The sequence below is a fragment of the Schistocerca americana genome, chromosome 2 (genome assembly GCF_021461395.2).
Source record: "Schistocerca americana isolate TAMUIC-IGC-003095 chromosome 2, iqSchAmer2.1, whole genome shotgun sequence".
NCBI classification, from domain to species: domain Eukaryota; kingdom Metazoa; phylum Arthropoda; class Insecta; order Orthoptera; family Acrididae; genus Schistocerca; species Schistocerca americana.
In genome coordinates this window covers 357,575,946-357,603,518 of record NC_060120.1, presented here as the reverse complement: position 1 = coordinate 357,603,518, position 27,573 = coordinate 357,575,946, and the positions used below count along the sequence as shown (strand labels likewise).

At 40.7% G+C, this 27,573-nt stretch overlaps 1 protein-coding gene across 1 annotated transcript in view; it reads left to right on the top strand.

Annotated features, from left to right (window-relative positions):
• LOC124590766 (DNA-directed RNA polymerase II subunit RPB1) overlaps window positions 1-27,146 on the top strand; it is a 54,008-nt gene extending 26,862 nt beyond the window's left edge. Inside the window, exons 19-26 of the mRNA XM_047131674.1 lie at window positions 5,904-6,167; window positions 7,176-7,338; window positions 15,455-15,684; window positions 16,680-16,883; window positions 16,982-17,285; window positions 23,346-23,534; window positions 25,300-26,438; window positions 26,839-27,146. Coding sequence (XP_046987630.1) covers window positions 5,904-6,167; window positions 7,176-7,338; window positions 15,455-15,684; window positions 16,680-16,883; window positions 16,982-17,285; window positions 23,346-23,534; window positions 25,300-26,435 — 2,490 coding nt within the window. The 3' untranslated portion in view covers window positions 26,436-26,438; window positions 26,839-27,146. The remainder of the gene's footprint in view (window positions 1-5,903; window positions 6,168-7,175; window positions 7,339-15,454; window positions 15,685-16,679; window positions 16,884-16,981; window positions 17,286-23,345; window positions 23,535-25,299; window positions 26,439-26,838) is intronic.
• Window positions 27,147-27,573: the final 427 nt, after the last annotated feature.

The following is a 27,573-nucleotide window of genomic DNA, read 5'->3' as shown; positions in this document are numbered from 1 at the left end:
GTCTCTAAATATGGTACAAGGTGTTATTTTTCACAGAGACCTCATCCTTCAAACTGATGAGGAACTTCGGGACAATCTCGGACGGCGGGGTGTTCACTTTGTTCGGCGTGTTCAGAAGGGTCCTAAAGATAATCGTATTGATACTGGTGCCTTTATCCTGGCCTTTGAAGGGGATACCCTTCCTGAGAAAGTTAAGATTATGGTCTATCGCTGTGATGTGAAGCCGTACATCCCACCTCCTAAGCGGTGTTTTAAGTGCTTGCGTTTTGGCCACATGTCTTCTCGCTGTACCCAGGACCCTCTCTGTGGTGACTGTGGACGTCCACTCCATGAGGGGAGTCCCTGTGTTCCCCCTCCTGTATGTGTAAATTGTCATGGTAGTCATTCTCCACGTTCAGCAGATTGCCCAGTCTATAAGAAAGAAAAAAAGATACAGGAGTATAAGTCTCTTAATCGTTTAAGCTACACAGAGGCCCGTAAGAAATATGCCCGATTGCACCCTGTGTCCATGACATCTAGTTATGCCTTGGTTACATCTTCATCCCTTCCTCCCCCTTCCTTACCCCCATCCCGGACCCCTCTCCTTCCCCCCTCCCCTGCGGCTCCCACACCTTCTCTGGGCGCCGCTCCCCCTCCCCAGCCGGAGAAGTGTCCCACTCCTTCGGCGTCTGCCGGTCAAGGGCGCCTCTCCCGGGATGCCCCTTCCCGGCACCTTCCAGGTCAAAGGTCTGCTGCAGCGCGGCGACCGCGAGAGCCGCGGTCTATCGGCCCCCAGGTCGCCCGGTCTCTTTCTGTTCCTGATCTTGCTGCAGCTGGCTCCATTATGCCACACAGCCCTCCTCGATCTCAGCCTGAAAAGAAGAAGAAACATAAGTCCCGGGACAAAGAGCCTCTGGTGTCACCGGAGGTCCCTTCCCCGGGTTCACAACCGGATTCTGACCTGTCGTTTATGGATGTCGCCCCCTCCTTGTCGGTGACGGGTGGGGACCCGGCGGTATGACTGGATTTAGCGTGTTCAGCCCTCATTTAAACCATCGTTCTGTGGTTCTCCAATGGAATTGTAATGGCTACTATCGTCACCTTCCGGAATTGAAATCCCTTCTTTCGTCCTACTCAGCAGCTTGTGTGGTTCTCCAGGAATCTCATTTTACTGATGCTCACTCACCGACCCTCCGTGGGTTCCGTGTTTTCTGTCGAAATCGGGTCGGACCCTTGCGGGCTTCTGGTGGCGTTTGTACGTTGGTCCGTACAGACATTGCTAGCACGTGGATTCCTCTCCAAACTACATTGGAAGCGGTAGCTGTTAGGGTCCACTTAGACTCTGCAGTCACAGTATGCAATCTTTATCTCCCTCGTGACAGGACTCTTACACCTGCTGCCTTAACCACCCATCTTCAGCAACTTCCTCCTCCCTTCCTCCTCCTTGGGGATTTTAATGCTCATCATCCTTTGTGGGGCAGTGCCTTTCCATCTAGACGAGGTCTTCTTATAGACCAATTTATTGTAGACCACGACCTGTGCCTTCTTAATGATGGCTCCCCTACTCATTTCAGTGCTGGTCATGGTACCTTTTCTGCCATTGGTCTTTCTCTTTCTTCTCCCTCTCTCCTCCCTTCATTACACTGGTCGCCACACGACGACCTTTGTGATAGTGACCATTTCCCGTTGATTATCACGCTCCCTTCCCGCTCCCCGATGGACAGGTTACCTCGTTGGTCTTTCCACCGCGCCGATTGGCCTCTATATACTGCACAGGTCGAGTTTTCTCCCTCTTTGTCGGGTTGTATTGATGACGTCCTACGTGACGTGTCTGACGCGATTGTTCGCGCTGCTAACCTTGCTGTCCCGCGCTCATCTGGACAATTTCGTCGTCGGCAAGTCCCGTGGTGGAGTACGGCCATTGCCATTGCCATCCGTGATCGCTGTCGAGCTTTGCAACACTTCAAGAGGCACCCATCCGTAGCCAGCCTTACTACCTTTAAACGCCTTCGCGCTAAAGCCCGTTATTTAATCAAACAGAGCAAGCGGATATGTTGGGAACGATTCGTTTCTTCCCTTGGTTCCACTGTCCCTCTGTCACGGGTATGGGCTACACTTCGCTCTCTCCAAGGTTGCCATCGGCAGTCCACCCTCCCAGGCCTTCACCTCCCAGATGGCATTTGTACGGACCCATTAGTTCTCGCAGAACATCTTGCGACCCATTTTGCAGTGGCATCAGCGTCGGCCTCCTATCCAGCTGCTTTCCTTCATCAAAAACAGCGGGCTGAAGCTGTCACCTTATGTTTCACCACTTGTGAGTCAGAATCTTACAACGAACCCTTCACTGAATGGGAATTTCTTTCTGCTCTATCTTCTTCTCATGATACGGCCCCTGGCCCAGATTCCATTCATAACCAGCTGCTTCAACATCTCAGTGCTCCACAACGGCACCATCTTCTTCGTGTGTTTAACCGTATCTGGCTCCAGGGTGACTTCCCTTCTCAGTGGAGGGATAGCATTGTGGTTCCTGTCCTTAAGCCTGGTCAGAACCCCCTATCTGTTGACAGCTATCGGCCAATTAGTTTGACCAATGTTGGTTGTAAGTTACTTGAACGGCTGGTAGCCCGTCGGCTCACTTGGGTCCTCAAATCTCGGGATCTATTGTCCCCTTACCAGTGTGGCTTTCGAGAGGGCCGATCTCCAATCGATCATTTGCTTCGCTTGGAATCCGCAGTTCGGCAGGCTTTTTCCCAGCGCCGCCATTTGGTTGCAGTGTTTTTTGACCTTCGCAAGGCCTATGACACGGCCTGGCGCCATCACATCTTACTAACCCTTCATCAGTGGGGTCTTCGGGGCCCACTCCCGATTTTTATCCGCCAGTTCCTGATCCATCGGTCATTCAGAGTTCGAGTTGGTACTGCTTTTAGTTCTCCACGGACCCAGGAGACGGGCATCCCACAGGGTTCTGTCTTGAGTGTCCTTCTTTTCCTCATTGCTATCGATGGACTTGTGGCCTCTGTCGGTCCCTTGGTCGCCCCTGCCCTGTATGTGGATGATTTCTGCATTTGGGTTAGTTCCTCCTCGATGCCATCTGCAGAACGGCAGCTCCAGGTGGCTATATGGCGTGCCTCTGCATGTACCCTCTCACACGGGTTTCAATTCTCTCCTTTAAAATCGCGGGTGGTCCACTTCTGTCGCCGTACTACGGTCCACCCTGATCCAGAGCTTTATCTCGCTGCACAAAGATTGCCTGTGGTTCCACAGTTTCGTTTCCTAGGTCTTCTTTTCGACAACAAGCTCACTTGGCTGCCCCATATCAGACTCCTGAAGGTAGGATGTTTCCGTAAACTCAATGTCCTTCGCTTCCTTGCCCACTCCTCTTGGGGTGCGGACCGTTCCCTCCTCCTCCGTCTTTATCGTGCTCTAGTTCTGTCACGTTTGGACTATGGTTGTCAAGTTTATGGTTCAGCTGCTCCTTCCACGCTGCACGTGCTGGATCCAGTCCACCATCGTGGTATTCGTTTGGCCACCGGTGCCTTCCCTACTAGCCCTGTTGATAGTCTCCTGGTTGAAGCTGGGATCCCCCCCCTTTCTGTTCGGCGGTCCCAGCTTCTGGTGTCTTATGCCCTTACTATCCGTTCTTCTCCCGCTCATCCTTCCTATTCTATCCTATTCCCAAACCATGGACGTCGCCCGCCTGACTCCCGCCCTCGGGCGGGTTTACCGGTTGGGCTGCGCCTTGCGTCTCTTAACCGTGATTTTCGGCTTCCTTCTTTGTCCTGTCTTCCTCGCTCCCTCCCCTCCACCCCTCCTTGGTTAGTTCCTCGGCCTCGAATTCGGATGGATCTCCGCCGCGGTCCGAAAGATTCCATCCCCCCGGTGGTGTTCCGTTCCTTTTTTTATGGGAGTTTCGGGATGCTGTTGTTTTTTACACTGATGGCTCTAAATCTGCTGATCATGTTGGGTATGCCTTCACGTCCTTTGTTGGAACGGAAAATCATCTACTGCCACCCTCATGTGGGGTGTTTACTGCGGAATTGATGGCAATTTCCCGGGCCCTTACCTTTATTAAACAATCCCAACACAACCGCGTTTTGTTATGTACAGACTCGATGAGTGGCCTTCTTGCTATTGACCGGTGTTTTTCGCGCCATCCCTTGGTCTCTGCCATCCATGACCATCTTGCTGATCTTCACCGTGCTGCTTGTTCCATTGACTTCCTATGGGTCCCGGGCCATGTGGGTATCCCGGGTAATGAGCTCGCTGATCGTTTGGCTGGGGGAGCAGTTACTTACCCCCCGTTTTCTGTAACCCCTCCTGCAGCGGATTTACGGCTTCACATCAAATCCCACTTTGCACAGTCATGGGCCAATTCTTGGGAGGCTACTCCACTGTCTAATAAACTTCGTGCCATTAAGGTGAATCCAGGCCCATGGCGTTCTTCCTTTAGCCTCTCCCGCAAGACTCGACCACACTGTGTCGTCTCCGCATTGGCCATACCAGGCTGACCCATGGTTTCCTTTTGCGTGATGAGCCACCCCCGCTATGTGGTTGTGGAGCCTTCCAGTCAGTGGCCCACATTTTGGTTGAATGCCCCCTTCTTTTGGCTCTGCGTGCTAAGTACAGACTCCCCCACACTTTACCTTTGATGTTGTCTGACGATTCCCGGATGGTCTCTCTGGTTCTAGGTTTCCTCCGGGAGAGTGGTTTTTATTCTCAGTTTTAAAGTTTTTAATCTCCCTCTGGTGTTGGGGCAGGGCGGTGAGTGTTTGGGTGTCTCCCACTGTAGGCAGTGTTCAGAGATTCCCGATTCACCTCCCTGACCGGAATCCTCTTTTCTTTCCCTTTTACTCTGTTTTTACCCCTTCTTTTTAAGGCTTGGTTAGTTTTCCTATTCCCATACGTACTTTCTGCATTATAGCAGTTGTACCTTTTAAGTCACAGGTGGTCTTGCCTATGCTGCTTCAGCATAGTGTTGGGTTCGTTCTCTTGCCAACTTCCCTCATTTGTTTTTACTAATGACAACGTGACTGCCCTTTTACGTTTCCCCTTTATCCGTTTTATTTTTCTGACTATACTACGATGTCCCGTTAGCAGAATGGAGTCCATTTGAACCAAGGGACTGATGACCTTGCTGTTTGGTCCCTTTAACCTCAAACAACCAACCAACCAATTTCACTAATACCAAAGCATGCAATTTCATTTATTTAGGAGATTGTACCTGGAAGTGTGCTACAATGTTAATGCATCCATAATTTTCCTGGCCCAAAGATGATGTTAATTTGTCTTCATTAAGTATCAGCATGTTCATCTTCTTTTAAATTTAAGCTTAACTTTTTGACATGCAATTCCAGTTACCTGTCTTTACGTATTCGATTTAGTCTCTTCACGGTCAAATTGACTGTCTTCACAGTTACAATACTTCATGTGAGGCATCATCACTATTCATGTAGTTGTAGAATTAAAATGGGTATATGATGGGGACAATGCCAGCTTGTGTCTTCTAAAATGCTGCATAGAACAGTTAATTGCCACTATGAGCTAAAATAATGTCTATTACTCTGTTTGCATATTACTTTGGCTTCCATAGTACTTGCAAAGCTACAAAGCCAGACATTATCAATGTGTCTATTATTATTATTATTATTATTATTATTATTATTATTTTAAAGGGGATGTACAGTTACCAAAAGTGATTAAATGCAACTCAAATATTACTATTTTCTCAGAAATATTGAACTACTTCCTCAATTCGTATCTAAAATGAAGGATTTGTTTTTGTGTAATGCCAGCACAATAACTAAATATAAGTTACAGAATTGTAAAGTGTACTTGTTCAATATGAACCATAGTTTTGTGAATTTGTACTGGGTTATGTGTATTTAATCTCTTTATAAGATAATTTGATTGTAATATGTTCACAGTGTAGTCCTGGTGAAATGGTGGGAGCTTTGGCTGCCCAGTCACTTGGAGAACCAGCCACACAAATGACACTGAACACATTTCACTTTGCTGGTGTATCTTCCAAGAATGTAACCCTGGGTGTACCAAGATTGAAGGAAATTATTAACATCAGTAAGAAACCAAAGGCTCCATCATTGACAGTATTCTTAACAGGTGCAGCTGCAAGAGATGCAGAAAAAGCAAAGAACGTTCTTTGTCGTTTGGAACACACAACATTGAGGAAGGTATGAAACAGTCCATCATAACCTGAGATTTTGTTATAGTGAGTATATAATAAGTCTGTGAATATGAAAGGGGAGGTTAACAGCCTGTCGGTGGTGAAGAATGAATGTTTAAATAAGATAATACAATTTAACAATGTAGGAAAATACAGTGTGTTACTTATCGTAAAGAAGACACACAAAGTTCTGGACGGGCACAATTAAGACACCTGGAGTTTATTGTTCGATAATACAATTTAAATTTAGTTAGGCTGGTGCATGAATTATGAAAGTGGTGAAAAGTAATACTACTTTATAACTTTTATGACTTAATAGGAATCTGCCAGTGCTTTTTGATGGCACTCAGGCAAGACAATTTGTGAATTTTGGTATGTCTCAGCAAAAAGTTTCAAATACATAAATATTATTTATGAAAGGCATTTACTTTGTGAGTGTTGATGTCTTGTAGGAGGATTGCGTCTTTGTTTGGTAATTGCTCGTCAGCTAACAAAGGAATCAGTGAAAACATCACTTTCGTAATATTGGAGGTAATGAGATTTTGGTAGGCCAGTACAAGAAATCATAAGTTGGTAGCCCAGCTATCAGACATGTCTTTTTTTTCAAAGAACGTACATGACTTTTGTCCCAGCCCTGTGGCTCAACTGGGGTCCATAACTCTGGGAAACTAATAATATAACTTCATAAGCAGAACAACTATGTTAAATATCTTTGTGCGCTTGTTCAGCCTTAACGTATCCACTGTTTAGGGAGTGTTGACTTTACTCATTTGTACTCCATTGTCGTATTAGTCAGCTATTCCTCAGTATTGTTTATGACTATAGTGCATCAAGCCAGTTAGATGATTTTCGTGGAATAAATGAGAAAGATTATTGTGGAATAAATAAGTTACAGGTGAAGTGTATGAACAAATGTAACATACATTAAAAAAATTAAAATACTTTTTTGCATCATTATTTTCATATTTATCTGCAATGATGGTAATAATTGATTAAATGCCTTTTTTTATTACAGGTGACTGCAAATACTGCTATCTATTATGATCCTGACCCGCAAAACACAGTCATTGCAGAAGACCAAGAATTTGTAAATATCTACTATGAAATGCCAGACTTTGACCCTACTAGGATATCACCGTGGCTACTCCGTATAGAGCTTGATCGTAAGAGGATGACAGGTCAGTTAATGGATGTTACTTTCCTTCCACATTAAATAGCCAGTAACATTGTTTACAAATCAGATTTGCACGGGAATCTTAGGCATAAAAAATGACAACATGGTCGAAAACATAATTTGAAGAAAAATAATCACTACAATTATTATTGATGGCAAACTAATTGTTAACCATATTACGGAAGAAACTGTCTTTAGCTTGACTTTGATGAAAGTGAATCTCATCTTATCAAGATATGATACACCCAGTCCATAGAGTTTTTTGACAACTTGTTCTTGGGTCTTCCACATTTCTGTCAAGTATGGTGAATTTGTTGTCCATTTTGACAATGGGATCTGTATTTGTTGTTGTATCAACAAGATCATCTCATTGTAGACAGACACGAATCCATCTTGTCCATTGGTTCCAGCCGAATCATCATACATGTCCGTATCCTCATGTATTAAGGCTGCAGCCATGGGGCATTGTGAGTTGTAAGTGGTTGCCAGTTTCCAGAGAGTGGAAAGGGACTTGTGTAAGACCAAAAGGAAGACATTTGGAGCAGTAAACAGTTGTTTCCAGTGTTAGAATGGATTGACAGGAGTCTTATAGCATAGGAAACTCATGATATCTCTGCCATAGGAGTGCAGATCTAGCTGAAGGAAAGCTTTAGTGATATTAGCTGTAATGGCTAAACGTCGTAGGTGGCATTGTGGTAGCACAGCCATTACTTGTGGTTGAAGGTTAGGACCAATTTCTAAATCACCATTAAGTGGTGGTGCATCTTCTTAATTAGCAGATCCAGCGAAAACAGCTTTTTCACTATTTTAATGACTGAGTGTTGTAAACGTCTCGTAGGTCATTGCGTTTTAGTAGACACTTTTGCAAGGTAGCTGATCATCTTAAAGGATTTGGGAACTTTTTAGGAAGAATGAATACGGACTTATTGGGAGAACAACTACTTGTCGCTCATACTGGAAAATGCGAAGTGTATTTAACTCTTACAAAATTGTGGGATCACTCTCCCTCATTGAAGGTTTGTGTTCAGAGCTAATACCCATCTACTCCAAATTTCAGAAACTCCTTATGATATAATTCGTTGGCTCTCGTGCTACGAGATCAATAACATTAATGGTGGTGTGGATTTTTGAAGCATCTGGTTTAATTCTGCTAAGTAGTCAGCTGAACCTCGAGGACGTTAAGACTGAGATATTCACATGAGCAATCTGTCACGAACAGTTTGCCAATATTGATAGACTCCCAGAAGCATATTTGTGGAAACATTCATGCATTTGTAAAATGGGCAGTGGTAGGTTACATGCTTATTTCTTATTTATGGCATCTCATGCCACAGTTGAGTGGGTGCTGAAGTAATGTGGACTGTCGATTAGGCTTTGATAGTTATTTGCTCGTCATTCTTTGTACCTCTTAAATTCAGACGGATGAGTCTGTGTGGCTAAGATATGGTAACCATGGACTCTAGTTGGTCAACCATCAGGGGCCGAGTGACAATCACTTGTAAATTCAGACTGGCAACCAATGATCTGTTAACATAGGTTGACTGGCTCCCAGCGTCCAGAATACAACTATAAGGTTTTCCTCACCTGTGAGTCCTGCAACATAATTGCATACTGTCTGCAGGTAAATTAAGCCTGTGTGTTGTTTGTTTACATTGCCCACTTTAACATAACACACAAACTGGGAAAGACCCAGCCACCTAAGTTAAGATCTTAGAATCTTGAGAGCACGAAAGTATTGTTCGGCCATGGTGGTGGCGGTCTGGCCACCAGCTGGAAACGGCCTGGTGAACAGAGTTCCAGGGTACAAAGAAATGCAGCAGAGGAAAGGAAATCCAGTACTAACATCACTTTAGCTGAAGTTGAAAGTGATCACCATTCACCTCTTGGCTGTTTTGGGCTGGTCAGTAACTTACTGAAGGCAGATCGAAGCTAGACTGCTGGAATTGCTGCTGTTTCATCCGAAAGGTTTCGTTACAGTTCTTGAAGGCTATGAGGATTGTTACAAGATACCTTAGATGTAAGGGCTCCCCACACAAAATAATTGCACACTGACAGATAGGTGACCTGGGTAGCTAGCCAAGGCTTCAACCATACTGACCTCTGCTAACAGCTTTGTCAGGTGTGAAGACTGTGTTAATGTGCTCCAAGGTTTGGCCGCCTGTATGGGCATTTGCCCATCCTGTTGGAAGTAACTGTAGGTCTTTTCCTCCTTCATTAATGCTGCCACAAATGGTTTCAAAATGTTGGCAATGTAATGTGCTTCAGTCGGCATCTGATGAAAGAAGGTGCAACCAATAATATGGCATGCAGACAGAGCACACCATACCTCAACTTTCTGATCATGCAGTGGTGTTTCGTGGAAGTTATGCAGAGTCTATGCTGCCCAGAACCTGTGATACCATGAGTAGATGTAACCAGTCAGGTGAAACCAGGCTTCATCAGACATAAAGAACAAATTCATGTCCAAGCCATTCATTGTTATCTCAGTGAAGGGCCACTCGTAAAACTGGGGACACCGAGGAGCATCTGCTGGTTTTTATGCATGAACAACACACTTGGTAGGGATGCATGTGCAGGTCAAGGTGGGAGTTTTCATCTGCATGATCGAAGTAATGTGCTGGTCTCTTGAGACAGGCATCAGGTTGATTTGGTAGGACTCTGAAGCATTTTCTGGTGAACTGTAGCCACATTTTCTGGTATGCGAGCATATTTCAGAATTATTTTTGACTTGTTCAAAGCAGATCCTGCCTAACGCCATTTTCGGACTAAGCATTGCATGGCAAGCTTTTCTGGCACTTTGATATCACTAAACTTTTCAGTAAACAACTGACCACACTGTTTCCATGAGTTTGTTGTCTTGTAACTTTCCACAACGAACACCTGCTGCTCCACTGTGAATACCATGTCCCCTTTGCACTGCTCCACTCCAACCGAGACGGCGTGCACTACACTCTGAACTGGTGTGAATAACATGGCGGGTGTGCATGTGGTGTGTGCGTCATGGAGTGTGGTTACATGCATACATTCGCATCCAGTCATATCCCCCTCATCCAGGCCACTTTCATTTGCCCCATCCTGTACTTTAACAATTGTTGGGACTCCCAAAATATTCGTATGTTGGGGCTTCACTGTATGATTTATTTTATTACTAATTATTTAAGTAATTTATGTACGACAGCATCTTGTAATTATTTCAGAGAGGTACTGAATGAATAAACACACAGTTTCAATTAAAATCTTCTTGGTCGACCACATCATTTAATTGCAATGTTACCTGATATAATTTATGTTATTTAATGAAACCAGTTGCATTTTGTCATTTATTATTTGCAATGACTAACCAATGTCAGGTAAATTAGGCTGTAAGATCACTAGCAGTTGATGTATATTACACAGGCAAGCCACTGCAGAGCACTAAAGCTGATGTACATGGCTCAATCTCTGTGACTGTAATGAGCCAAACATCTACTCTGAGCCTTATATTGCCCATGACTGGTCGTCATCATATTGCTTCCTCATATGTTGCAAATGGTGTGTCTCATCTGGAATAATCAAATACGATTTTAACTTACCTCATTAATTCCACTCTTCAAAACCAGTGTCTCGAACCACTGAACTAGACCTCGTTTAGCACTGTAGAAAAGATAGACGTTTCTTGGTCATAAATAGATTTTTGATGGTTGCCTTTACAGAATGAGCAGAAACCTCTGCCTTTCTTGATGCAGTTTTTAAAAGCATGGCCTTGCTTGAAGCAAAGGAAACAGCATTTACACAACTTCTGAATACTGAGGCACTCCTGTACCTCTAGTATGTTTTGACAGTCATGACATCAGTGACCCTGTTGGGTGCAGAACATGCAATACAGTTCTGAGAGCTACTAACTACTGTATTGCATTTACAGCAAGTCTGTTTACGTTGTATATTAGGAGCTGAAGTGGAGGGTAGCGTATTTGAATTTGGTTGTTCTTGTCCGCGAATCATATGAGCAGTGAGTGGACACTAGGAACTCCATTAACTTTAAAACATGCTTCAAAGAAATGGTCTTTTTACATGAATTAGCAAGCAATGACAAATTTCTTCTGGGAAGATGCGCAGTATATATGGAATTAAGAGTCTGCCATAGGCATTGATGTCTTCCACCAATGATTTCAGTGCTGTATTTTTCGGATACATTCTATGAATGTTAGGTTTTCCAGAGATATGAAATGAATAGGCAAATTCACTGCCAAATAATCTAGGTGTGCTCTGTTGCAGCCCTGAAGAATTTTTTTGTATCCTCAATAAATTAATGAGGTTATGGCGATGCCCTTGACAAGCATCTTAGGTTCATCTTAGAGAGGGCTTTGAAGGAAAACGTTCTTACTAGTAATGGACGAAGAGAGTTTGCCATTGACTGATTGTTCCGAAAATCGAGGCCAGTTCTCCACATCTGCTGAGAAGGGCTGTAATTGAGTGGATGGTAATGTGACTGCTGTAATAACTGTGTTGGCCAGGGGACCACATTATTTCTGTTTAAAGATGACATGGGCTCAGTGTGCTTCCTTTAGATACCATTCAATATGATGATTAGGGCGCAGTTCGCTTTATCTGTACACTCCTCAAACACCATTATATCAGTATTGTAATCCTTCTCTGAAAAAAGGTCATTTACAAGTATTTGGTCATCCAGCAGTATAATAATTGACAGCATGTCCTCCAAATGAGCCTTGTGTGTAAAGTCAGAGAGCAGTGTCTCAGCTGAGAATGCTCCAATCACGATGATGAATTGAATAATATTCGATTTGTTGAGTTCACTCTCTTTTCAGAATATTGAAGCGAAACACTGTGGTTGGTTAAATGTGATGATACACTCCATGTATGATCTGTCACTCCATTTTCTGCGTGTCGACTTACCTTCTTACTAATTTTGGGTTGCCGTGACATGTATATGTGACGCTTTTTGTATTAGAGAGCAAATAGTTATCGTAAAGATTCTTCAGTTGGTCCATAATTTACATTCTTGCCAGTGTCACTTTCCTCCTCGACTTCCATGGCACTACCACACCATGATGCCAAAGCATTAAGCATGCCTCCGCAGTAGGTGGAGGCCTGCATTCACCATCATGCCTTGCTAATATGATATGCTGTGATGACTTACTTTTGCATCTATCTGCAGTTACATCAGACAAGGGCTCAAGAGACACTATGTGCTTTCACAGCGACAAGAACATTTATGCATACCAAAGAGAAGGAGTCGTACAAAGATATTATAACGGATAATTCTACTGTGCTGCGAATGCTAGAAAATTTTGCCTATCTTCTAAGGATTCTTATTTTAGTTGTCCTAGCATTTTTTGTTACATTTTCAGTTGGGCTTTACCAACTTGTTAAAATTCTAGCAGTGCATTTTGAATTAGTTTGATGTCTGGTATCATGCCTACTTGATAAGGACTCCAAACATGGGAACAGTACTCTAAAACTGGTTGTACTAGTGTCTTGTATGACCTTACCTTTGAAGATACGTTCTTTCTTCCCAGAACCCTTTAAAAAAAATCTAATAATCATACCATTGCATAATGCTTCTAAGTATTACTCCTAAATACTTACACAAAATGATGTGCTCAAGACATTCACCACTAATCTTGTATTCTCATACTGTTTGGTTCTTTCACTTTGTTATACGCATTCGCTTTCATTCATCCATTTTTCAAGAGAGCTGCTATTCATTACACCCGGTTCAAATTTTGTCCAAGTCTTTCTTCAGTTTTTTTACAATTGTCCTGTGACATTACTTTCCAGTAGCTATTAGCAAGAACTAATTAGTTGCATGTTTCATGGATCATTTTGCACAATAGATCATAATGATGTGGAACAAATCGCTTTAATTTCACATCACGAATTAATTTGTACATATGGTTACATTTTGAACATTCACAAAGTTTTTTTTTTTTCCACAGTGCTGCCGATCCCATCTGATAAATTTTTCATGTGTATTGGAAACATTAGATGTCCTGGGATCACAGCTGATTTTACTTTTGTTTCTTTGGAACATCCAAAGTCCAGTATAATTTATAGCATTCTATTGGTCAAATATTCCTAAACCCAATAAAATAATAGTGAACACACTCTCCGTATGTTTGTTTCTTAGTTAGTAGTCAGTGATGTGGTACATTTCAGAAATCTAGAACTACATTATCTACCTGTGTACTTGCATCTGTTATTAACAAGATGTTGCATATGAAAAAAGGTGGCTCTGTTTTGAATGAATGGTTTTTCCTGAATCCATGCTATTTCTTGAGAAACTTGTTATCTCCAGGAACTTCTTAATGTTTGGGCTTAGACTGTAATACATTCTAAGGTTCTGCAATGGATGGACATCAGTGATATCAAGGTTTATATGCCCCGGTAAATCTGGGAAAAACCTGGGACTTTTTTAGAATTTCAGGAATTTTTCATTGTTTTAGTTCTCAGTTAAAAAAATTAACTGGTAAGAACTGATACTCTAACAAAGACTTTTACTTCATCCCATTACTGCAGCAATAAAACATAAACAAGAGAATAATTCCAAAATAAAACTTAAGTTGCAAAGAAAATGTGCCATTGACAACAGCAAAATATAGTGCACACACAAATGTCTGCCAACAGAAAAATGTGTCAAAATGCTTTAGGACGAAGATTATGCAACACTTTGTAACAACGAATTGCTTTCAATGAGTGTGATGTCACAACTGTTTACATTTCTAACAGCTCGTGGGAAAATATTGTGAATGGTGATTTGAGAAGTGTTACTTTCAAAGTAAATTCTGTTAAGCAAGATAAGTTACGTTATGTGTGAGAATGTGCAGTGAACTTCTTAAAAATTGTGAAGTGTTTGACTCTCATACAAAACTTAACATTTTGAGGACCAGACACTGAGAAAAATTTTGGGCCCAGATGATCAGCCATTTGCGCCTTTATTTTAAATTTTACTGGCACATTTATGTTTGATATATCTTAAACTGTAACACACACTAAAGAGAGCAAGCTTCAAGGTTAGTTTTTTATATTTATTTTAATTCGCTCATAGAACACAAATTGTGCAGTAACAATGGCAAAAGGTGTAATTATTGTTGGGAAAAATAGGGTGGGGTGAGACCTTGAGCAATTTTACATGCCATTACCTTTTCTAAGAGAAAGTTGAAGTGCTCGATGGAACATGTATTTGGTCAGGTAACCCACAAAATGTTCGGTGCACAGTGTTGAAATTTATAATACTGCTTGTGACCCTCAGAAAAGAAATCAAGAAATTTTTGATGACCAGTAATATTACATGTGAAAGCTTAGCTTTCCTTGTAGGTATACTGGGTGTTTCTTAATTTAAATCATTAAAATTTTCTAATTGTGGTATGACGCAACTTTAATGTTGCTATTGGCTGGTTACATCACAAGTCCTATGCTCTGAATATCTGCTGTCACTGGCTGGTGAGATCGTGTGGCTGATCTGGGATTGGCTGACAAAAGCACATCACAATCTCGATTTCATTGCTTCGGAAGCTACCTTGCTCTATTTGGTGGAATTTGCATTTACTCTCTCATAATATATGAAAATATGCAGTACACATGGCGCCGTGCTTCAAATATCTTTCCAAAACATGTTTTTTCTCCACTAAAGTACCAGGAGTTCGATGTTGGTGAATAAAACGTACCATTGAAAGCATTGGCAAGTTTTACAGCTCCGGGGCAAAGCATATAGTGACTTAACATGGAAAAAATGTTCTTTCACATGAGATATAGTATATTTTCACCCAGGGAAAAGGGTTTTGTTAATTGGGAAATTGGGGGGAAAATCCTGGAAATTTTTGTCCACGTATACATCTAGAGTATTGGTCTGGAATTCTGTGCATCCTACCTCTCACCCTTTTCCTAGACGCAGGCATGAAACCATTCTCTGTTTAAGAAATTCTCAATAAATGTGAGCTAGGAAAGGAACTAATTCCACAGGGAATTCAATGTAAAATGTAATTAGAAGTCCTGTCGGGAGGCAGTGCCACACACTGTGCATTTGAAACCAATCATGTGGCCCATTAAGGAACTGATGACACCTTTTGATGATTGTAACAAACTATGTCAGCATATGTACATTACTTATTTCTTTTTGACAGATAAAAAGCTGACTATGGAACAGATAGCAGAAAAAATAAATGCTGGTTTTGGAGATGATTTGAACTGTATATTTAATGATGATAATGCTGAAAAATTGGTTCTCCGCATCAGAATTATGAATAGTGATGAAAATAAGTTTCAAGAGGAAGGAGAAACCGTTGATAAAATGGAAGATGATATGTTCCTCAGATGTATTGAGGCAAATATGCTGTCAGAAATGACTCTGCAGGTAAGTGTAAAGGAAAAATAGTATCGGTTTGCTGCATTTTTAAATGGCAGAACTATAGTATTTATCATTTACTACTAAAGTTTATTTTCACTGAACGTGTGTTTTCCTGGGGAGGAGAGTTCGATAATGTGTACTTTGAATGTATATTTCAATTATGGTTTCATTTCTGAAACACAAATTAGTAAATGTCACTTTGTAGAAGTGAGGAAAAAATATATCATCCCCAAAAAGGGGACGTAATGTTTCTGAGCCACTATGTTTTTATTGCTAATTTGTATTTGAAACACACGAAGCATCATAATTGCAGCTACTACTGGAACTTTTGTATGTGTCCTGCAGTCACAGATTTCAATTGCTCACCACTATCACTTTAATCCTTAATGGTTGAATGTTTGCATGAATTGGCACAGAGTTAAAAATTTGATATAATTATTTACATTTGAAAGCTGACTTTGAAATGAACATAAACAGTCTTGACTGCAACAAACCTTTATTTTTGTGGTGACCGGTTTCTGTCTGTTACTGAGCAGGTGATATTTGTGGGGTTTTTAACACCTGTTCCATTCCCCACCACCACCTGCCATCATGATATGAGGTCTGAAGATGGTCAGTAACTGCAAAAATAAAGGTTTCTTGTGGTTGAGGCTGTCTATGTTCATTTTCAAGTACTAAGAAAAACTGCTGTTCTCCACAAGAAGTATTCTCCAAAATTACTGAAAGCTGTCTATTACTAAAGAGAAGAAAATTGTTAAAACAGCAGATTATACTTATCTTCTTCTTACTGAATGTGCTCAGCATATTACAGTAAGTAGAATAGTGGAACTGGGTGGTTTGGTTGGATTACCGCTTTCCAGTCTCATCATTTGGGCAAATCTAATTGTTGTGGCAATGAGTACAGTTCTTATGGAATTAGCGACTTCTAAATACATATGCTGTTAATTTAAATAAAGTTGTTTCCTTGGTTTTTGTTCTTTAATTTCTGTTTTTCGTTACAGGGTATTGAAGCTATTGGAAAAGTGTACATGCATCTTCCTCAGACTGATTCGAAGAAAAGGATTGTAATTACAGAAACCGGTGAGTTCAAAGCCATTGCTGAGTGGCTTCTGGAAACTGATGGAACAAGTATGATGAAAGTACTCAGTGAGAGAGATGTAGATCCTGTCAGGACTTTCTCCAATGACATCTGTGAAATTTTCTCTGTAAGTATGTTTTATTATTTGTGTGTGAATGTTTTTATGTATGGACAGTTTGAGGAAGTACATTTTTGAACGTTCATACAAATAATTTTTTTTTATAGGTACTGGGTATAGAGGCCGTGCGTAAATCAGTTGAGAAGGAAATGAACACAGTTCTGCAGTTCTATGGTCTCTATGTAAACTATCGACATCTTGCTCTTCTGTGTGACGTGATGACAGCTAAAGGTCATTTGATGGCTATCACACGTCACGGAATTAACAGACAGGATACCGGAGCGCTAATGAGATGTTCCTTTGAAGAAACTGTTGACGTGCTTATGGATGCTGCTTCACATGCAGAAGTTGATCCAATGAGAGGTGTCTCAGAAAATATTATTATGGGGCAGCTGCCGCGATTAGGCACAGGTAAGTTGACAAATCATGTAGATATTGACCATGTTCTGTGGTTAATTAAAAATGAGATTGAGAGTTGTTTTTTGCCGGTCTGGATATAAAATAATGACATAATAAAACAATCTCACCTGGTCTGTGAGTATATGCTATTTGCAAAGTACTCGTAAAAGTGAAGTACACATTGTTGTTCTATCCAATTGTTCTATCTAATCATCTGTGTTGATCTAAAAATGAAATTTACAGAATTCTAGATGAGTGTTTACAACATGGTAAGCATGGAAAACAAATGCCTACTTACTATGTAGTAACAGATGAATAGCTGAGATATACTGAAAGATTCCTGCAGTTTTAGATTTTTAATGATGCTCCACCAGGAAAGAGGGTTGTAAGATTTGAAAGAAACTGGTTTTTTGCTGAAGAGACTAAAAAGTTAATGAACATCTTGTGCAGAGCAACACACAATTGGATAAGGATTATACAGAAATTAAAATTGAATTTCCAAAACTATCTATATTGTACATCTCTTCATTGCTGTGACATACTAAATAGTAATTCAGTCTTTTAGGCTGTGCAGCATGCAGTATATTGCTGATTTTATCAGCTGCATGCCCAGTATCTGGCTTGACTTAACCCTGCTGTTATCTTCGGGTCAGTATGACCTGAAAATAAATGTGTTCTTCCATAACTTTTTAATATTTAAAAGGTATTGCTCCAAACTTTGATGAAAAAAGAAAAAATCCTTCTCTTAACCTTGCTAGAACTTAATTTGTTACGCTTGGGTTCCTCTGGTTAGTATTACCTGGGGGTCTTAAAAAATTCACAGAATGTGGAGATATCATAGTCAAGTTTATTTCTACGTGCCTGAAGTATTTTATTTTTTATTTTTTTTGTGACAAAATAAATGTTTAAATGTGTGAAGGTTACATAACAGTGCAAATCACTGTTTGTGTTCAAATTTTTATAGCACATTGTCTCGCTAACAATTACATTTTATTAACTGTTGTGTGCAGACACAATTCATGTATGTATCATAGCAATTTCTATGTTGCTATCATGACAATGAATCCTTTCTGATGGGGGAATTGGAAGCATTAGTTAATGCATCTGATAGCAAGGAGAATATTTCTGAAGAAGTAAAATGCACCAGTGATGACATCATTTATCAGATGGAGAAGACGTTTCAGGAGTTGATACCTCAGATGACAATGTTTAAGCTGTTCAACTGATTCAGTCTAAAGACAGAAAGATCATGTGGAGTGTAGAACCTTTTCCGCAAACTGGAAGAGCATCTGGTGCAAAAATTATATAACTGATTCCTGGTCCGGCGAGATACACTATCACCAGAGTGGAAATGAAATCCCATGCTTCTTGACAGAGCATAGGGAAATGATGCAGGAGACCCGCACCACTGTACTAGGCGAGGTCCTAATGGAGGTGGTTTGCCGTTGCCTTCCTCCGACCATAATGAGGATGGGTGGTGGTGGTGGTGGTGGTGGTGGTGGTGGTGGTGGTGGTGGTTGTGAAGGTGAAGAAGACGACACAACACCAAGTCATCTCAGGGCAGGTGAAGATACCTGACCCGTCGGGAATTGAACCTGGGACACCGTGCATGGGAAGCGAGAACAGCACCGTGTGACCACGAGCAGCGGTCATAAATCATAACATGAGTCGGCAGAGAGTCTGTGGGATCCAGAAGCAGGTATAACCATCTTTTCTGCTGTAATGTTGCTGAAACGGTTCTGGTGCATATCACGTGTTACAGTTTGGTGGCAATTCTGATTGAAGAGCACATACAGTAAATGACAAGTTGGCACCTATAAGAGTTTTGTGGCTGGAAATACTTTCGAAACCATATAATCCAGGCACAAATGTAACTGTGGAAGAACAACAATATATAATGAGCAAACCTTCAAAATATGGGGTAAAAGTGTGGACACTGTGTGTTAGTCATACTACTTATGCTACAAAGATGCAAATCTATACAGCAAAATTACATGGGCGAGCGCCTAAGAAAAATAAAGGTATGAGGATTGTTGTGGATCTGACACATGAGCTAAAAAGGCAAAATGTCATGTATGACAATTTCTTCACATCATATGCATCAGGCCAAGGACTTATCAAAAGATATCTTACAAAACTGGGAACAGTAGCCTGAACTCCCTAATAACATATCAAGCAAAGATGGTGCACACACTTCAAAGTTCTTTTTTGTTATGGGTACCGTAGTCGAATTTTGTGTTCCAAGAGAGAACATACAGGTTGTTCTGATGAGCACAGTGCACAACAGTGAGCAAATAAGCAACAGAGAAGACAAGAAACCAAAAATATTGGACTACAATGCAAGTAAGGGAGCAGTTGACGCATTGGATCAACTTATTGGCACATACACATGCAAGAGGAAATCCAACCACTGGCCAGTAATCATCTTCTACAATATACTTCTGCCTACAATGCTTTCGTGTTGTACAGAAAAATTAATTCATGGTGGAAAAAGATATTCTGTATGAAAGAAAAATATTTCTCAATGAATTGAGAAGACTCCTAGCTACTCCTTACATTGAAGCTAGAAAAATGCTGCTTTGAAATTTACAGTGAGTGGCTGTTGTTAGAAGAACACCAACAGGAATTCCATCAGCACCAGTCTCCAGTGGTGGCAACCGAAACTGCATACGCGCCAGATGCAAATTATGTTCATCAAGTTGTAACAACAAGACGGCAATGAAATGTTCAAATTGTAACAAATGTGTTTGTAAAGCTCACAGCAGAATACCACTGCCCAAATTGTGGCATTCTGAGCCAAACTCTGTTCTTATTTTTCCTGGGCTTGACAATTTATGCGCTAAGTAAAACTCTGTTGCCCAACAGCTCTTTGAGGGCAGAGCTTATGTCATCGTAGAGATTGTTGGCACGCGATTCTGTAAAATTTATTTGAATTGTAAAAATTATAATAATTTTTAACAATTTTTAACAATTTATGATCATCATACCCTTTAAATATCATACAATCATTATGACCTGAAAGAGCATATGTGTTTAGCTTTTCTAAGAAAGGTAGCAGGGTTAATATAGTTGTACTTCTGTTTACATTTGTGATATATTCTATGATAAGAATAAAGAGGAACGCAGATACACAGTGGTTCCAGTGCCAATCTGCCAATCTCATAGAGAGTTTGTTGTGGTTCACAAGAGAGGTGGGTAATTAATCATAACACTGACAAGTTGGAGGCCAAAGTGTGCTCCCACTTGTGTTGCCAGGTGTGTGTCACACAGTAGTAATCTTCTCTGTGTTTGTTTGTTGTTGAGATAAAGAGATTTATTATTGACATAAAACAAGCACATTTGAGGAAACGTTAAAACATCTTGACTCCTCTGATGGGAGGACTTCTGATTTTATTCTTTCTCAGTGGTACTTCTTTAAAATTTGATGACTGTGGTCTGTTCATTTACCTGAATTCAGTGTCTGGGCTTAAGCAAATGAATTTTTAGAATATATCAGTTTGTACTGATGTCACATGACACTTGTCCACTGCTTGAATTGTTTGGTTGTAATGTAACAATTTTGGTTGTTTGTTTTGTTTCTTGGAGGTATTTCAGGATTATGATGTAGTCAAAATAGATCTCTCCTGTTGCAACACTTTGATATCATCATTTCAGTGATCATCATAAATACTATTTCTCCTCATGGACGTCTCTTCATTTGTGCTCCAGTTTTCAATACCCATGTAAGGTTTGAGAATTGTTACAGTGTCACCTGACAACTTCAGTAGCTGGTTTATTACTTGGTGCACCTGTATAAAGTAAAAAAAAAATCCAGTTTCATAGTTAAATTGTTTTTAGTCAAAAACACTTACGTTCAGTGCATGCACTGCTTGCTGTATTTATAGAGCATCTTCTACTTAATTTCTGAAAAGCAAACAATGGAAAATCCAGGATGGAATGTAACAATACCAGAGAAGGAAAGTTGCTACTCACCATATAGCGGAGATGCTGAGTTGCAATAGGCACAACAAAAAGATTCACACAATTAAAGCTTTTGGCCATAAAGGCATTTCAGGAGCTTCTAACATGCAAGGCAAATCACTTTCCCCTTGTCTTACTTATCTTTGTCATCATGGTCGGTTTCAATCCTGAATGGTTAGAGAAAATGGATTTGGGGGGGGGGGGGGGGGGGTAGGATTAACTTCCTCCTTAGATAATGAAGGGCCATCATTAGCTGTACCCCAGTGGAAACTTCAAATTGAGAACAAAGAAAAATAGAACTCATCCCCTGAAGGGTCCTTCTCCACCTGCTGTGCGAGCATGATGATGAAGTAGTTCGAAAGGGAATCGCTGTTGCTATGGTACAGAATGCTGCACGCAATTCCTGATCGTCGGGCAGTATGCGTGTGGGTTTACAAAAGTTGGAACACCCTGTGGTCCGCTATATGGAAGGTGCTTTGACCCATTCTCAAATGGTATCCATACAAGATCCATATTGTACAGCAATTTGCACCACAGGACACCCGACGACATGTTGACTTCACTCTCCACTTTCTCACGAGAATTGAAGTTGACAGTGACTGGCCCTGGACCGTCCTATGGTCAGACAAAGCTCATTTTTCTCTGATGTATGAGGTGAACACAACAGAATTGCAGAGTGTGGGGATCTTCACCAGGTTGGCGCGCAAGGACCAAAGACGTGCAGTGTGAGTAACCAGTATTACTGTGATATGCTTCGCCAGCACGTGCCATGTCTGCCTTACAGGAGAGACACGCATTGCACTCAACAGTTTTTATGCAAGATGGGTTCCTACCGATCATTGCTTGTGAAGTTCACCTGCTTCTCTGAAACACATTTGGAAACATCGAATTATTAGATGATTGTTTCCAAACGCTTGGCCGGCACGATCAGTTGATTTCACTCCCTGTAATTTATACTTGAAGGACGGGGTTTACCAGGGGAACATTCACACACGCTGATCTGAAGTGCGGCATAGCAATAGAGTTGGCCAGCACGCATACGGATATGCTTCATTCTGCAATCCTGTGCTTTCAAACTCTTCTGGATACTGATGGGTGCCGTAATGGTACTGGTATGGATTGGCATGATGTACCATAGCAGCACATTAAAAGTGTTTCAGTTGAATTGATTCTGCATTATTTCTCTTCCCCTTGACATTAATGCTACCAAGTTTGGTACTCATATGGTAATTAGTTTCAGTGTTTAATGTGTTTAAGAGGGAAAGTTTAATTGTAACTACCTGGTACACACCTTACACACATACGACTTCTTTATTTTTGGCTAGGACAACATCCTCAGTGAAGGATGATGTCCCATAAATAAACTAACAATGTTCCTATCCACCAGTTCCGACTACGGTTTTTGAGGTTTCCCATGATTGTAAGTGAATGCTGTAACTGGTAAGCCCCTCCCACTTATTCTCATATGGGATTCACCATTTGCCCCACTATCAACTTATCAACTTAACTGATAGTTGGCTGAAGAGAACTGCGACCCTTTAACGGAGTGGATCTGGAACAGCTCGCTCTATTCCTTGGAGCGCAGAATGAGAAGATTAGAAAAGAATAATATATTATTATTATTATTATTTTGAGAGTGTGCTTCCATATCTCCTAACACAGTAATTCAGTGAGCACCACAAGGCTGTAGACATTGGAAAACATCTGCTATTTATGAGTTACGAGAATTTATTTTTTAGTACAACTAGCAATTGCCTCAAACAGTATAAAACTCTTCTATTAGTTGGCAGATATTTGGACGAAAATGTCGAGGCTCTTAGGTGTGTAGAACTCCCACTTATAATTATGTTTAGTTAAGAAATATCCTGTGCAGATATATGCATCACATGGTGAAAGGTTGAACGAAAACACAGCTGTTACATTCCTCAGTAACTTAAAAGTTTCAGCTGGAAGTCTTTTGTCAAGTCACAAAAAAAGTGTTTTCACATCAGTTTTCTATTTTAATCATATCAAAATTCAATAATTCATGCAGACTCGAATTGTAAGATAAAAAGGTGCACATTATTGTAATATGAATGTTGAAATAAAGTTTGTCAAAATCTTGTGTTACAGGTGCATTTGATTTGTTGCTTGACGCTGACAAATGCAAAGCAGGAATAGAAATACCAATGAGTGTGGGAGCTGGCATGATGGGAGGAGCAGGAATGTTCTTTGGTAGCGCAGCAACGCCATCAATGAGTCCACAAATGACCCCATGGAACCAAGGAACTACACCTGCATACAACAGTGCCTGGTCACCAGGTATTTTTCTTGGGCATAAATTTCTTCTTTAAATGTTAATTGTGCATTAAGAGCTGTGAAGACTATGGTACAGTGTCGTTGGCCAATAGTCACTTCAATAACTCTGGTAAACTGATTATCCCCTAAATGGTCTGTTGACTTCTGCATGTAAATTAAAATAATGCCCACAAAATGTGTTCTGAAAATTTGACACCAAATCCACTAAGAATTTGTGAAATCAATTGATTAAATAATGTAACTCTTTGTAGTGGAAAGCACAGAGCCCTTACTCAGGAAATGCAAGTAGGAGATGAGTTGGCAGAGCCCAGATATATTGTGTTTATTCGCACATGTTTGCTTCAAATTACATGAGGTAGGACAGAAGTAGTGTACAAACTGGTTAAAGAAATCTTAATAATGGAGGAGAAGTTGTCACTACGTTTCTTAGAAACTGGAATACAGTGATAGGAGAGGCCAAAAAAATTTATTATAATAAGAGATTATGGGTTGAAGTGGAGAATGATAGAGGTTCTAAACATATTAAAGATAGAAACGAATTAATGACATCAGCTGCTAGTGGGGATTAATTTAAATCAACGGGGAAACATGAAAATTTTTGTGGGAATGGGATTTGAACCAGGTCTTCTGCTTACTAGGCAGATGTGCTGTCCACTCCGCTATCTGGACACAGTGTTCATCGCAACTGCACGGACTACCCTAACATGCCTCCTGTCAGACCCAGATTCTCAATTTATCCACACACTACTTGATGTTGTGCCCCTTGCCCATCATCTTCATTACTCACGGCATTTCGCTGATCCCTGTAAGAGTTAAAGTGTGGTGTGCATCTGCACTGAAGTGATCATTTGGTCATCATCACATTAATTGTGTATGTGGTGGCTTTTCTTTTGGACGTGTCCAAAAGAGTACACACCACGTTTTGTGGAGCCCATTATGTTGATTTTAGGTAAACAGTTTTTTTCAAGCATCCTGAAAGGAAAAGGTACACTTTGGACTAAGCCAGGCAATGCTGATCATTCCAAAAGTCTCAGCTGTAAACAGAGTCATACTCTTAGGAGGAAATGGAATTTAATTAATCGAAGAATGGTTTGAGTCAAAAAGTATGACAGCTGTGGGAATTTCATGGTAACAGATTTTTTGGCGATCACTGTGGTATAAAGAGAAAATATAAAAATGGTAAATAGCACACCACAGTAGAGGACCAATGAAATTTTTAATTTGAGGAAACAGTGTGGTATTAGTTACTGAACAAATACTGATCTCACCTTTCAACTATTCTGAACTTTCGGCGTGATGTGAATTTTTTCCAAAGTAAACTAAAGAAGCTATATTTTGACTAAAGTTCAGTCTTGATTACATCATGTATGTTTTAATAATATAGGTAACCAGTTTCGGTTCTTTCTACAAAACCATCATCAGACCCATGGCTCCCTTAGGATGGTAGGCGGAGCTCTCCTCGCTGCTACGCAGTCAACTGGGCTGGAGGGTCAGCTGACTGCGTAGCAGCGAGGAGAGCTCCGCCTACCATCCTAAGGGAGCCATGGGTCTGATGATGGTTTTGTAGAAAGAACTGAAACCGGTTACCTATATTATTAAAACATACATGATGTGATCAAGACTGAACTTTAGTCAAAATATAACAATTAATTGATCACTGCTTTCCAAAAATGTTTACCAAAACTAAAGAAGCATTTATTTTAGTTTTATTTTGGAGATTCTTTTCATTATAAACACATTTGTTGTAATTGTTGTTTATTCTTTACAGTTCTTGGCAGTGGCATGACCCCTGGAGGTCCTTGTTTCTCACCATCAGGAGCAAGTGATGCAAGTGGCATGTCACCAGGCTTCTCTCCATGGTCGCCAACACCAGGAAGTCCATCATCACCAGGACCTGCAATGAGCCCATACCTTCCTAGTCCTGCATCTCCCACTTATGCTCCTTCCAGCCCAGCTTATGCTCCAACATCACCAAGCTTGACACCCTCCAGCCCACATTACAGTCCAACAAGCCCTTCATACAGCCCCACTTCTCCACACTATTCACCAACAAGCCCTTCTTATTCTCCAACTTCGCCGTCATACAGTCCCACTTCTCCTTCCTACAGCCCTACATCGCCATCCTACAGCCCAACATCTCCATCTTACAGTCCAACATCTCCTTCTTATAGCCCAACATCACCATCTTACAGCCCAACTTCTCCTTCCTACAGCCCAACTTCACCATCGTACAGTCCAACTTCACCATCTTACAGTCCAACATCTCCTTCGTACAGCCCCACCTCTCCATCCTATAGCCCAACGTCTCCTTCATATTCTCCTACCAGCCCATCCTATTCACCCACAAGTCCCTCATATAGTCCTGCTAGTCCAAGCTACTCTCCTAGCTCTCCAAATTACACTCCTGCTTCACCATCATATTCTCCTACCAGCCCTTCGTATTCACCAAGCTCACCCAGATATTCACCAACAAGTCCCAGCTATTCCCCCAGCAGTCCCAAATATTCACCAACATCTCCATCGTACTCACCAACATCACCCTCTTTTGCCTCATCCCCTCAGTTCACACCTGCTTCTCCTCAGTATTCACCAAGCTCTCCTGCTTACAGTTCCACTTCACCTTCATACTCACCGAGTTCTCCAAAACATACTCCCAGTGGATCCACACGGTACTCACCGTCATCTCCAAATTATTCACCTACAAGCCCTCTGTACTCACCAACAAGCCCTCAATACTCACCTGCTGCAAGCTCAAAGTATTCACCTACCAGTCCAACATACACCCCTACATCACCCAATTACAGTCCATCATCACCAACATACTCACCTGGAGGGGCTCCTGGCTACTCCCCAACTTCACCAACATATTCACCATCGTCTCCTTCCTATGAGACAGATGATTAAAAGGTCAGTACCTGAAGCTCTCATTTGATGCCAATGCTTGGTCTCTTTCTTAATGATTTTTACATAGTTAATAAATAAATAAATAAATAAGCAAATGTTGTTGCTGCAGATGTAAGAGTCAGATATGGTCCATGTAATCACTTTGGGTGTGTTCTTTCTGGCTTTGCTGTTACTTATTTGCTGATAGCTGTATCAGCACAATTTAAACACTTTTCAAGATTTGTCTGATAACTTTGCTGTACGGTTTAATGGCAGCTTACATTCCCAATCAGATTTGCATAACTTAGTTGTCACACACATATTCCTACCGTAAATATACCAGTTAGAATTTTAAAAAAGAGAGTAAGGGGAGAGGGAAATTGAAACATTGTTAAATTTTATTTTTTGTGATCTTTTTTTCCAGGTCTGCAGCATCCATCTGCAAAGAAACAAATCAGAGACACTTTGTATTATATTTATATAATTTTATACTGATAGTAAATATTATTAAATTAAATGTGATTTTATTGTATTTCTGTGATGGAATTCCAATCTACATATCCAATGTTATTTAACTTAATAGTTGAATATTTTTTGTTGCATTTTATATGCTGCATGTCCATGAAGACATGTGTTTTTTACTTGAACACTCTCTATTTTTTATGTTTGTTAAAGTACAATGTCAAATATAAATGTACAGTCACTTTTATGTAAATAAAAATGTTATATGTATTCTTTTTGTTTCATTGTCTAATCATTTATAGTAATGAATGCTGCTTTGTTGACAACTGAGTTTGCGCGCACACGCACTATGTTTGTGGAATGTCAGAAAGACGATGTCATTTTTGGAGAAAAGTTATGGCTTTATTAAGCAGTTATCCATGTGATAATGTGTGTTGGCATTCTTGTATCTTAAATAACCTTCACAGCAGTTATTCTTTATTTCTTGAATTTTGTTAGAAATTGACTGTTTAAGTGTTTTATGATATTAATAGCTAAATGGAAAATTTAGAATGATTAGATTATTTATTTTACTTTATTTTTGAATATTTTGTTACCAATATTGAGATAGTTTCAGTGTAGTGTTGCTGTGGACAAATTAGAGGCATGTTAGTTGTGTTTAATTGTGTGATTATAACAACACACTCAATTTAGTGGC